This window comes from Platalea leucorodia (genome assembly GCF_965183815.1).
Source record: "Platalea leucorodia genome assembly, chromosome: 9".
Lineage (NCBI taxonomy): Eukaryota > Metazoa > Chordata > Aves > Pelecaniformes > Threskiornithidae > Platalea > Platalea leucorodia.
The window spans coordinates 18,797,036-18,810,302 of record NC_138831.1 but is presented as its reverse complement, the minus strand read 5'-3'; the positions used below and the strand labels follow the sequence as shown (position 1 = coordinate 18,810,302).

Below are 13,267 nucleotides of genomic sequence, written 5' to 3'. Positions count from 1 at the left end.
CGGTAGAAAGCTTGAAACATTGCCAGCCTCCACTGAGCAGTAATGAAAATGCCAGCTGGAAACTTGGTGTGAGTGTTAGAGAGCTGTCTTTTGTGTAACTGAATTACCCAGTATGTCATCTGCCAAACTTTCATTCAAACTGTAACTCATAAGAGGGGGAAAAGGGGTAAATAATTTAACTCCAGTATGTGCAAAACCACATAGATTATGTTATGCCTGTCTGCAAGGTACAGATTACACCGTTTGTGTTACTGAGAAATGTGGAAGGGTTGGCCATTTATTTATTGCTTCCCGTCCTATATTTCCACTACCAGTGTTTTTTCATTATAGAATCATAGAATTGTTAAGGTTGGAAAAGACCCTTAAGATCAGCGAGTCCAACCATTAACCTAACACTGCCAAGTCCCCCACTAAACCATGTCCTCAAGCACCGCGTCTACCTGTCTTTGAAATACCTCCAGGGATGGGGACTCAACCACTTCCCTGGGCAGCCTGTTCAAGTGCCTGACTACCCTTTCAGTGAAGAAGTTTTTCCTAATATCCAACATAAACTTCCCCTGGCGCAGCTTGAGGCCGTTTCCTCTTGTCCTATCACTTGTTAGGAGGGAGAAGAGACCGACCCCCACCTCACTACAACCTCCTTTCAGGTAGTTGTAGAGAGCAATAAGGTCTCCCCTCAGCCTCCTCTTCTCCAGACTAAACAAGCCCAGCTCCCTCAGCCGCTCCTCATAAGACTTGTGCTCCAGACCCTTCACCAGCTTCATTACCCTTCTTTGGACACGCTCCAGCACCTCAGTGTCCTTCTTGTAGTGAAGGGCCCAAAACTGAACATAGTATTCAAGGTGCGGCCTCACCAGTGCTGAGTACAGGGGCACTATCACCTCCCTGGTCCTGCTGGCCACACTATTCCTGATACAAGCCAGGATGCTATTGGCCTTCTTGGCCACCTGAGCACACTGCTGGCTCATGTTCAGGCGGCTGTCAACCAACACCCCCAGGTCCTTTTCTGCCAGGCAGCTCTCCAGCCACTCCTCCCCCAGCCTGTAGCGTTGCATGGGGTTGTTGTGACCCAAGTGCAGGACCCAGCACTTGGCCTTGTTGAACCTCATACAGTTGGCCTCCGCCCATGGATCCAGCCTGTCCAGGTCCCTCTGTAGGCCCTTCCTACCCTCCAGGAGATCGACACTTCCACCCAACTTGGTATCATCTGCAGACTTACTGAGGGTGTACTCAATCCCCTCATCCAGATCATCAATGAAGATATTGAACAGGACTGGCCCCAGTACTGAGCCCTGGGGAACACCACTTGTGACCAGCTGCCAACTGGATTTGACTCCATTCACCACCACTCTCTGGGCTCGGCCATCCAGCCAGTTTTTAACCCAGCACCGAGTGCACTTATCCAAGCCGTGAGCAGCCAGCTTCTCCAGGAGAATGCTGTGGGAGACAGTGTCGAAGGCCTTACTAAAGTCCAGGTAGACAACATCCACAGCCTTCCTCTTGTCCACTAAGCGGGTCACCTTGGCATAGAAGGAGACCAGGTTAGTGAAGCAGGACCTCCATTTCATAAACCCATGCTGGCTGAGCCTGATCCCCCTGGTTGTCCCGCACGTGCTGTGTAATGGCACTCAAGATGGTCTGCTCCATGACCTTTCCTGGCACTGAGGTCGGGCTGACAGGCCTGTAGTTCCCCAGATCCTCCCTCCAGCCCTTCTTGTAGATGGGCGTCACATTTGCTAACTTCCAGTCATCTGGGACCTCCCCAGTTGACCAGGACTGCTGATAAATGATGGAGAGTGGCTTGGCAAGCTCCTCTGCCAGCTCCCTCAGTATCCTCAGGTGGATCCCATCTGGCCCCATAGACTTGTGGGCATTCAACTGGAGGAGCAGGTTGGTGACTGCCACCACTTCGACAACTGGGGCTTCATTCTGCATCCTATCTCCATCTCCCAGCTCAGGGGCCTGAAAACCCTGAGGATGACCAGTCTGACTATTAAAGACTGAGGAAAAGAAGGCATTAAGTACCTCAGCCTTCTCCTCATCCTTCGTGGCAATGTTTCCCTCTGCATCCAACAAAGGATGGAGATTCTCCTTGGCCCTCCTTTTGTTGCTGATAGATTTGTAAAAACATTTTGTGTTATCTTTAACTGCAGTGGCCAGTTTAAGTTCTAGCTGGGCCTTCACCTTTCTAATCTTCTCCCTGTATAACCTCACAACATCCTTGTAGTCCTCCTGAGTTGCCTCCCCTTCTTCCAAAGGCGGTAGGCTCTCCTTTTTTTCCTGAGTTCCAGCCAAAGCTCTCTGTTCAGCCAGGCTGGTCTTCTCCCCCGCCTGCTTGACTTACGGCATGGGGACAGCCTGCTCCTGCGCCTTTGAGACTTCCTTCTTGAATAACATCCAGCCTTCCTGGACTCCTTTGCCCTTCAGGACTGCCTCCCAAGGGACTCTGTTAACCAGACTCCTAAACAATCCAAAGTCTGCCCTTCTATAGGTCAGGGTAGCGGTTTTGCTGACCCCCTTCCTTACTTCTCCAAGAATTGAAAACTATCATTTCATGGTCGCTGAGCCCAAGACTGCCTCCGACCACCACATCGCCCACCAGGCTCTCTCTGTTTGTAAGCAGCAGGTCCAGCGGGGCACCCCCCCTGGTTGGCTCGCTTACCAGCTGCGTCAGAAAGTTATCTCCCACACACTCCGGGAACCTCCAAGACTGCTTTCTCTCTGCTGTGTTGTATTTCCAGCAGAGATCTGGTAAGTTGAAGTCTCCCACGAGAACAAGGGCTAGAGATTGTGAGACTTCAGCCAGTTGCTTGTAGAATGCTTCATCTGTTTCCTCATCTTGGTTGGGTGCTCTGTAACAGACTCCCACCAGGATATCTGCCTTATTAGCTTTCCCTCTGATCTTTACCCATAAGCACTCAACCTTATCATTACCTTCATTGAGCTCTAGACAATCAAAACCCTCTCTAACGTACAAGGCTACCCCACTACCTCTCCTTCCTTGCCTGTCCCTTCTAAAGAGCTTGTAGCCGTCCATTGCAGCACTCCAGTTGTGTGAGTCATCCCACCATGTTTCTGTGATGGCAACCACATCATCGTTTTCCTGCCGCACAATGGCTTCCAGCTCCTCCTGTTTATTGCCTATGTTGTGTGCATTGGTGTAAGTGCACTTCAGTTGGGCTATTGATCTCTTCTGCAATACAGGCATGCCACCCCTAGGCTCATCCCTAGGAAACCTGGTTTTATCCCCTCCCCCCTTCGAATCTAGTTTAAAGCTCTCTCAACGAGGCCTGCTAACTCCTGAGCCAGAATCCTTTTCCCCCCTTTGTGACAGGTGAACCCCATCTGTCTCCAGCAGGCCTGGTGCCATGTAAACATTCCTTTTGTGTTTTTGTTGCTCATGTAATGTTTCTCCTGATTTTATCTGCAGTAAATGTTAGTTCTTCATAGCATTTCTTTCATTCATCCTAATCCTGAAGCACAATATATGTTTCATGTAGATAACTGGAAAGGTTTGCTATAAAATTTGTAAATACTTTATTATGAAATGTTTATGCTAATTGTATAAGAATTCTGAAATATTTATGCTTCCTTCACTTTGTCGCATATACGAGAGGTGCACCGTCAGGCTGTAGTGTCAGTTTTTTCTGCTAAACTTAATGATTTTTTTAATTGAGCTGTCATTAATATGGTCTAAAGGACTGTAGAAGTTTTGAAGTAACTTTTTTGATATATATGCAAAAATTAATTTTTAATTTGGCCATTTTGCTTAACTGGCTGGGCACCTTTGAAAATTCCAGACATGGTTTGTCAATTTTTATTCTTGTAGTGAGCTCTTGTCAGATAGCAGAATGGCAGTAGTTCAATATACAAATGTATTTGGCACACATACTAGTATTCATAGTTTGATGGGTAAATAAGGACGTAGCTGTTTTATAGGTAGTGTGTGGTTGAATAGTCCTGTTGTCTCATATATGAACACTTCTCAGCACTTGTAGGTGGCAAGGGTGTATTACCAGTGACAGAACTGAAGTCTCATCTGATAAGAGAGATTGCCATACCCAGATACAATTTTTTTTTTCTTTGTCAGCTTGAGGCTCATAAGATATATTTGTGATGTCCTTTTCTGAGGTATGAATCTGACTGCCAGAGAGTGGCTGAACACCTTCGATTGAGGGACTGTTTTTTCTTCTGGTTTAAATCTTTATCCATTTGAAAAGTCAACTAGAAAACCCGCTCGGAGGAGTTGTGCTGAGTTTCCCTTTTTTCCTTTTTCTCTGTGCAGCTGCTGCTCGTTATGAAGAAGGAGAATCGGAAGCAGAGAGCATTACCTCCTTCATGGACACTTCTAATCCTCTTTATCAGCTTTATGACACAGTTAGAAGTTGCCGAAATAATCAGGGCCAGCTCATATCTGAACCCTTTTTCCACTTGCCCTCCAAGAAAAAGTATCCTGATTATTATCAGCAAATTAAAGCACCTATTTCATTGCAGCAGATCAGGTAAGAAAACAGAATGCAAACTACGTCTGGTGGGAAACTATTGAAGGGTTTCTTTTATTTCGAGAATCCTATCTTGTGGTCAAGTTGTTGATACCTAGTGCAGTGTATACCATCGTTTCTCTATATTTGGTTGCTGCTTGTTTCAAGTCAGTTTGCCTCAGTCTTTTGATCATCTTTTATAGATGGCTGCTGCTGGGTTTATTTTCCATGGAGTTTCATTTGTAATGTGCCTGAAAGGTTGCCATATCAATAATTCTGAACGCTAGGTGGGCAGCAGAGATGAAAGCCTTTGCAGAACCCCCCATTATTCTCTTTCTTTGACCCTCATGGCTTGGTTACCTCTTCCTGCCATGTTTTTTAAATTAATAATCTTCAGCAATGTGAGTTGTAGAAAGATAGTTGCAATTACATTCCTTTTGTCTAGGTCACAGTATAACTGTGGAGAATAATTATTTTCATTCATGATGTAGCTAGCCTGGACTGAAGTACCAAAGCAGTACACAATTTATAAATCTGTGAGCCATGAAAGGTTCATCAGTTGCCAGAGTGCAGTTCTTGGATTAAAAACCTGAGTAAAAACAAGTGAGCAATATCTTTCTTTAGCGTTGCAAGATAGGTTCATATGATGGATATATGTCAGAGTCCTGAGTGCATTAATAGACCTTAATGGTACTGACCAGCCTTAGGTGGTCCTGGTCTCCTGCCGAGTGGCTCCTGGGGCTCCAGTCCCTGCCTGAGCTACACTGCAGGAGTGCTGGTCCTACAGCTTTAGTGAGTGAGGACTGGACCCTAACACTGTTCATGTGTTTGTAATCCACTCTAATACATAGGTCTGTAAATTTTAGTTATACAATAATATGATCTTCTAGACTTGGTATAATTGTTGGGTAAGCAGTGTCTTTGTTAAATCAGAAAGTAACAGAGCTTCTTTTTTTTTTTTTTTTTTTTTTTAACCTGTCAGAGGGTGTTTTGCATGTGCTGGGGACCAAGTATGGAGCTGCCATACTGGTTATCTACCCATCAGTGTCTTTAAAGCATTTTTTCTTATGTCTTAGTACAGCTGTTGGCTTGGCAAAGAAAGTGTCTTGTCTTGAACAAAGCACAAATGTACTCGTAGGGGGGGGAAGGTGAAATTGAGAAAAATCATTGACAGTTGTCAGGAAGCTTTTTGTCTGAATGTACCAAAGAGTATCGGCTCAAATTATGTATAAACAGATTTAACTGGGAGAGACTTTCCATTGAAAATATACTTGATATCAGTTATAGGACAAATAATTTGCCGTAGGGAGGCAGCTGTGTTTCTGCTTTCCTTACAGCATAGGCAGGTTGCATCTGGCTATGTGAGCAGTACAGAAATGGCGCACAAGTGTATGAAGAGCTGTAGAAAAAAATGACTTATCTTATTGCCTGGGAGCTTAGAAAATAAAAAGGGACAGAGAGTCTTTTTAGAAATAGTATTTGTAGCTCACAAGTTAAAGTACAGTATTTATAATAGTCCAACTTCTTCTAGCAAATTCTGAAATTAAACTCTTCTTTAAATTACCACATAATCTTTGCTTCTTACTATACCTAAAAAGCCTTGAAGTCATGCATATGTGCACTTAATTGATGTGCTTTAGGGAAGACTGAAGCTAGTATGGTTTTACTGATATTGCAAATATGTCTTTAGGTATTCAAAACTGCCACTCATTAGAGGTGGAGTTTTTTTGTGGGTTTTGGGTTGGTTTGGGTTTTTTTGATGGTGGTGGGGTTTTTTGGTTTTGGGTTTTGGGTTTTTTTTTGAGATGTACCTACAAAGAGGATATCTTCTGTTCACAGATGGGGACAGAAAAGTTAATTGTCCTAGTGAAAAGTTTGAAGGTGTCGGAGTAAAGCCTGGCATTCCTGTCTCATCTGTTTTGCTTTGGCATCTGGTTACCTGGGGTATCCTGCCAGAGTGAACTGTGAAATGTGTGGACATTGCAAATTTTACAGCTAGTCATATATTTCAGGAGTCTGTGCGTATTAAATGCAGGAGAATCCTTACAAAATCATATATGATGTCTAGAGGGAGAGTATGGATATGTTTTGTTTTAATGAGATGTATATTACACCTATCTCAGCCTCTCAATCGTTTTATGAGCATTATGAACCTCAGTCATTAGAGCTGAGTGCTGATCCCAAGCTGTTCCTGGATGTGGGAGGTAGTCCTGCTGATGGCTTTAGTTTTCTGCTAGTTTCCTCCTGACTTGCTCTTTACAGAATCATGGAATAGCTGAGGTTGGAAGGGAGACCATCCAGTCGAACCTCTGGCTCAAGCAGAGTCACCCAGAGCCAGTTGCCCAGGACTATATCCAGTTAGGTTTTGAACATCTCCACAGATGGAGACTCCACAACTTCCCTGGGCAACCAGTGCCAGTGTTTGACCATCCTCACAGTAGGAAGAAAAAAAAAAAAAAGTTTTTCTTGTGTTCAGATGAAGTTCCATGTGTTTCAATTTGGTTCCATTGCCTCTTGCCCTGTCAGTAGGCACGGCTGAGATGAGTCTGGCTCCCTCTTCATTCCCTCCCACCAGGTGTTCATATACACAGTGATGAGACAGGACAAAACTCAGAGCTGTAGAACAAGAGTATCCTATTTAAAAAGACAGACATGACACTGAAGGCTGTGACTTTCAGGTGTGGTAAAAGTGCATGGTATGGAGGTTATTTTGCAAACTTAACATTGCTGGTGAAAAGTCATTCTGTAATTATAATTGACTGGAGAAACAGTTGGGCAATAATGCAGCAGAATGTGTTCAGTTACCTGGTACATAAGTGCTGGATCCTGGCATGCTTACAAGAACTGTGTTCCTTATTAATTTTACAGCATTAGTAAGTGTGATCCCTGAGGCAAGTGGGTCAGGCTTCTCTACACCAGAGGAGGGAAGGGCTCCAGGGAATTCTCTGCAAGCAGTTCTCTCCTAATACACACGTGAGGCTGATGTGAGTGCACAGGCACTGAAATCGGTATCTTCATTGGCACGCCCCAGTGCCTTGCGCTCCAGGAAGCTGGGGTTGTAGTGGAGGTTTAAAAAAGTGTGTGGATCTAGCGTAAAACATGGTTGGTTTTGTGTGATGTCCACTATTTGGGGATTTGAAATGCATTTTTCTTATGAACGTACATCCTGTTGAAAAATTGTCTGCAACACAGGAATCTAAATGTTACATTTCACTGCACTGGGATCTGTTGAGGTCCTCCTGAAACTGTGGAATTTGTGGTGGCTCTTGTTGCCTTTGGATTAATTATTAATTATTTGGGTTGAACTTATAGTAAATATGATCTGGTCAAGCATATTTTGCCTTATAATTTAACCACTTCTAGTAATAAAGCAAATAAAGGAGTGGAACTTATGTTGAAATAATGGAGGCTGCTGTCTGGGTTAAAGCCTGAATAGTTTATAGAGAACTTTTTTTTTTTTTTTAAATAACATCTTAAGCCCAATACAAATTACGTTCTTAATTAAAAACAAATTTACATTAATATTTTATTATTACATTGACTTTGAAAAAATAGTTTGTCATTGTGTTACAGTTTGCTTAATTTATGAATGAGCCAATTGGGAAAACATTCTTTGCAGAGAAAATTATGTCTCTGTAATATTTGGAATACCTTGTAAATTTTCACTTTCTCTGAGATTTAGCAGTTCTTCCATTCCTTTTTTCACTTAATATAATTTAATATTTGTTGAATGTTGTACAGTTTTAAAATCTTCTGTAGGTATAACCAATTTTCCTACCTTAGCAAGTACTTTCAGTGCATATCGTGTGTATGGCCTTTATAAAATCACAGATTCAAGTAAACAAGGTTCTGGATGTACTTTAGAAAAAGATTATTTCATTCCTCACTAGGGCATTTGTCAAATGCCTTTATCGCATGTGTGCTTTGTTACAGAGTTTTTCCCCCAAAGAGGCTGGACTAGCCTCTGGACTTCTCAATTTCAGAACAAGAGAAAAGAAGTTAGATGATGACTGTTTTTAGCCATGTGTTTGAATATTTTTTTTCTTTGAATTTTTTAGGCATAGTGTGTGACTAATAAGGTAGATCTTTTGATTATATGGAGACAGTATCTCGTTGTTCTTCAGTTCTTTCAGATATTGCACCTGGAAGGGCTGATGAGTTTCCAGTAGACCTTTTAGGGAGTTGAGTGCCAGCTTACTATATGTTTTTTTAATTACTGCTCTGATTTTGACCAAATTAAATGTCATGCCAGTGTTGTTTTGGGCTTAGTGGCCTTATGAAACTGTAACCTAACTTTTAAACTATTTTTTTCCTCATTTTGCAAAGGTCATTATGTTTAAAAGGGTATTCTTCCAAGTTTTACTCATGCTTTGAGGTACAATTATATCACCATCAATCATTTCATAGAAATTTCACTTGGTTTCTGGTGTATAAAGGTTAATTTGTAGTATGTCGACAGTGACTTGCTGTTGAATAGAGCCATGGATTTGGTTAGTTTTAGCCTTGCTTTGCCAAATAAATTCATGTTTATAAAATTCTTTCCTTGCAAGATTGGTGAGTTTTGTTTTTTTTTTTTTAATTTATTGTGAAACTGCAGTTCATACTGTAAATGCAGAAAAGGCACAATACTTGAGTTCTGCTGAGTTTGAGTATAATTAAATCTGTTCAAAGTACTTCTGTGAATAACCTTCTTAATTAATCATCCTGTTGTTTGCTGACAGCAAGTGCATTGAAGAGGTAGGAGGTTATTTGCAGACTAGACCAGGATTACTTTTATGCCTGTGCAATTTTCATTCTTCATATGTGTGGTTGGAAGTTGTCTCTCTTTCCAAACCATACGGTCTAAGTCTTGATTTTTACTTTTGTTGTCAGACCTTTCATGAGTTCAACTGTGAACGTAGGTGGTTTGCTTAAAATCAGATGGGCTGCACCTTGCTTACTTGGTTGTGGATAAATAAATGCTGATAGAAGCAAGATTTTATTTCCTGGTAAGGTAGTTTGGATGATTGCTCATCCTTCCTTTTTAAGACAGTGGTTCCTTTTGTCTTCTGGCTCTAGGTTAAGATTTAAATGTGTGAGATACAATTAAGCTGTTTTTCTTCACTTGTAAGCTACTGGAGTCCTCACCTTCTCCATCAGCTTAAAGATGTTGTTTCTACAGGGTCATGAGAGAGCAGAGAATCAGTGCACATAGAATGGTGTATTTGAGACTAATGGCAACTTCATATGTTTTTTCTGCTCTTTGGTGCTTCACAGTTAGACTGCTGCATTGTAATGTGTGTAGGTCACTGCCTAAATACACACAGATGAAGCTAGTGTGGGATACCAAGGCTATGCGGAATAAGTGGTGTATTTTTAGATGCAGCATGTGATAGTGGTGTTCTGGGGTCTGCATGAGCTGCCTCCCTGTCTCTGGGAGGAGAGGTAAAGCAAATCCCAGATTTGTTAGGGTCGAGTGGCTTGGGATCTGCTGATGTGAAGAGTCACCAGTTTCTTTTACCATATCATGAAATTGTACAGAACCAATTTAGAATTCTCTTTTTGTAAAAAGAGAATTGTTGCAGGCAGGATAGATTCCCTAGAAAACACTATTGCCTTGCTTGTTCTGCCTGCAGCTTGCTTTGAATTTGTTCTGCTTCCGGGGATGTGACAAATTCCCCCTTTTCGCAGTTTGATAAAACTGGCACCTAAACATAAAGAATTTGATTGAGCAGGATCAAGATATGTTACTAATAAGTAAATTTGATTTATAGTATCATGCTGGCAGTGTTACTTCATAGATTCTGAACTTACATGTGATAAGGATATAGGGTTGCCTATTGGCTTTAATATCTCAGGAGGATGGTCGTTGATGTTGAGTTATTTAGTCAGTGTAATCCTAGACCGTCAGTGATTCTTTCAAGGCATTGCTTTTTCTGCGCCCCCCCCCATGTTAACATTACTGGAGTGTTAAGTTGGCTACAGAACAACTCCAAATAGTGGAGTGGAGTACCAAAGTGGTACTTCAATTTAGATGTAGTCTTTTGGGTTACTCTTTCAGAAAGCTTAACCCAGACCTCATGCAGCAGCGATCAAAATGTGAACTTGCAATTCTGTAATTCTAATTTATTAAATTTATTGGAAGACTAGAAACTTTTACAGTTTTTGTTCTTCCTGCTGTCCAGTCTCTCAAAGCTTGTTTTAGTTCTCTGGAAGAAAGCAAACATGCCAGAGTTGCACAAGAATGTTTATAAACTACATGTTACTAATATTTAAGCAAAATTGAAAGTTGAAAAGGAGGAATGTTGCATGCACGCTTGCTTACTTGCAAGAGGATGAACTGCAGAGTAGATCTTGAGAGGACTTTATCTCAGCTTGGTGGCTATGATTTCTGAAGCATGATTCCTTGTCCTCTAGCAGTTGTCTTTATCAGTAAAAAGCATTGGGACGTTTTAGTATTATTTAGTATTTAATTTAAGTATTTAACATTCAAATGTAAGGCAGTTGTGCCAGTCTTCACTTTATTAGATCCTTAGTTAGAGCCTAATTCTGCAAATTTGTCAGTATTAGTTGTCGCTTGGAAACAAATTATGCTGATGCTCTCTACATCCAAGGGGAGAAAAAAGTCTGTTGGTCAGCATTTCTCTCCAGTGCTGCTCCTTAATTGATTTCTACATAGAACTTGCTTTTTGAATTTTTTTATGTTCTTAATCTCTAAAGTAGTTTAGCTGACTTGGGTACCTTTTTCTAAGATGCAGAATTGCCTTTAGACATTATTTTTGTTTTCCATTAATCCTTTGAAAGTTTGAATCTATTTTGTAAAGATTTGTAATAACATCAGTAAACAAGGAAATTACTGCTTGTTTACACACTTAATTACCCTGTGTGCCTTGACAAATTAGAATGTTCTCAAATAATTCTGTTTTAAAAAAATTAAAACTCACTTTTGATGTTTTTGATAAATATGAGCTTATTAGTTGGCTTTTTTGATGCAAGTTTTTTGAGCCTTTCTATTCTATGTTTTCTCGACTATTCTATTAATGATGTGTTAGCTTTTGTAACGCCAACAAGTGTTTTTGTGCTGAAGTCCCGTAATTGCTTGTCAATATTTTTGTTGGACTACAAGAATTAATTACATACGTTTTACTCTATTTTGCTTTCTGTACCAGAGAGCATTCAGATTAGCTGGAGAAGAGGTAAGGTGACCTGTAGTGTTTGCTACCAGACAGTGGCAAAAGCATGAAGTAGACTCAGTGTTTACATCCTCTGTATTTATGAGCATATGCATCATATGCTAGTGGTTTAAGGGAAAGTAATCCTGAATCTAATGGGCTTTTTATTTTGTTTTTTACTTTTTTAATACCAGTCGCATATTCCTTAACATATGCAAATAACTGTTGCTGGAGTTTTACAAGGTAGAAATGGAGGCTGACTTTGCCTCCTCTTCATGGCAATTTAATTGGTACCCAAACTCTTTTGCTTTTGGGGGAGGGGGTGAGTGTGTGTTTGTATTATTATTATTTGTATTTTTTACTAATCTAATGAAAATTATATGGTAACTCTCCTTTTTTTGGAATGGCAGAGTGAGTGAAGCTGGCAGGAAAACTTTTTGATGATCTGTTGCTTCAGTTGGAAATATTAAAAAGAGTCTAAAAATAATGCATAAAGGTTTGCAAGATACTGATGTCTTAAAGTCTTAAAAAAGATACATGAGCCTAAAATGGTTCGTTTTAAATGAGAATGGCAACAAGTAGTTTTCCCCACATCTTACATTTAGGATATTTGTCCAAAATTATTTTTTGCTTTTCTCGTAGTCATTCAGGACATATTAGTTCCTCAGATCTGAAAGGAATGAAGAACAACTATGCTACATTTCAGTAAGGTGCATGCAGCTGCCATCCTGGCAACATAGATTTTGCAGGAAACATCCAACTAACTGCATTTCCATCGTGACAGCTTTATAGACACGTGCACTTCTCAGTAGTTTTTATAGCAGCTGCAGCTCCGTGCCACATTTAATCCAACCATGACTTCCTCGTCCTTGGCTGACTGGTGAAGAGTCCTATTTAACACAGGTTCAACATTGTTACTCTTTGTTTGCTGGTTCAGCTGAAAGGTCACATTGGCGGGTAAGGCTTGGGACTAAAAGATATTATATTTTTTTTGTGGTAGTGCTTGTGCTCCATCAGGCAGGTTCACATTCAGCTAGGTGCTGTAGAAACCAGACGAGGTTTAAAGGTGGTGAGCGGGTTAGATGTGTGTAACCAGTGGGTGTGACAGGCAAGCAGGTCAGGAAGAAGGTGTGAAGGAGGATGACTGTGTTTTGCAGTTGTGATAGGGTTTGGGTTTTTTGTTGCAGATTACTATTTTCTGTTGTGTTTAATGAGGTGTTGGAAGCTTTAAAAAAGTTGGCTAAAACTTTCACCACTTGTGCAAGGAAATACGAGAAAACACGTTAAGTTATTGGCAAACTAAGTGCACTGATTTTGCCTGTTTAGCATATGAAAAATGACTTTTTTTTGTCATTAGTCCTACTCTAGCTGTTTTCACATGAAGCACGCTTCTACGGGTAGCACCAATCAACAACCAGGTGGTTTTAAGAGAAGGCAGAAATTGGAGGGGATTAGTATGAGAGGTGTTGGGCACTTTTGTTTCTCACTGAAGATGAGTGGAATTGATGTTGTGTAGAGAAGGCAGCGCTTGTGGCTGTGCGGAACTAATCTGTCGCGTTGACATCATACCCAGGCCCTGCAGGTCACAGCTGGGGTATATTGGCATAGTCTCAGCAGGTTGTGCTTCTGCCTCAT

General features: G+C 41.1%; 1 protein-coding gene across 13 annotated transcripts in view; it reads left to right on the top strand.

The window, feature by feature from the left end:
- Positions 1-13,267, top strand: part of PBRM1 (polybromo 1) — a 68,733-nt gene that overhangs the window by 19,987 nt on the left and 35,479 nt on the right. For all 13 annotated transcript variants that reach the window (XM_082322478.1, XM_082322473.1, XM_082322472.1 and 10 more), the window contains one exon: positions 4,286-4,502. In XM_082322478.1, coding sequence (XP_082178604.1) covers positions 4,286-4,502 — 217 coding nt within the window. The remainder of the gene's footprint in view (positions 1-4,285; positions 4,503-13,267) is intronic.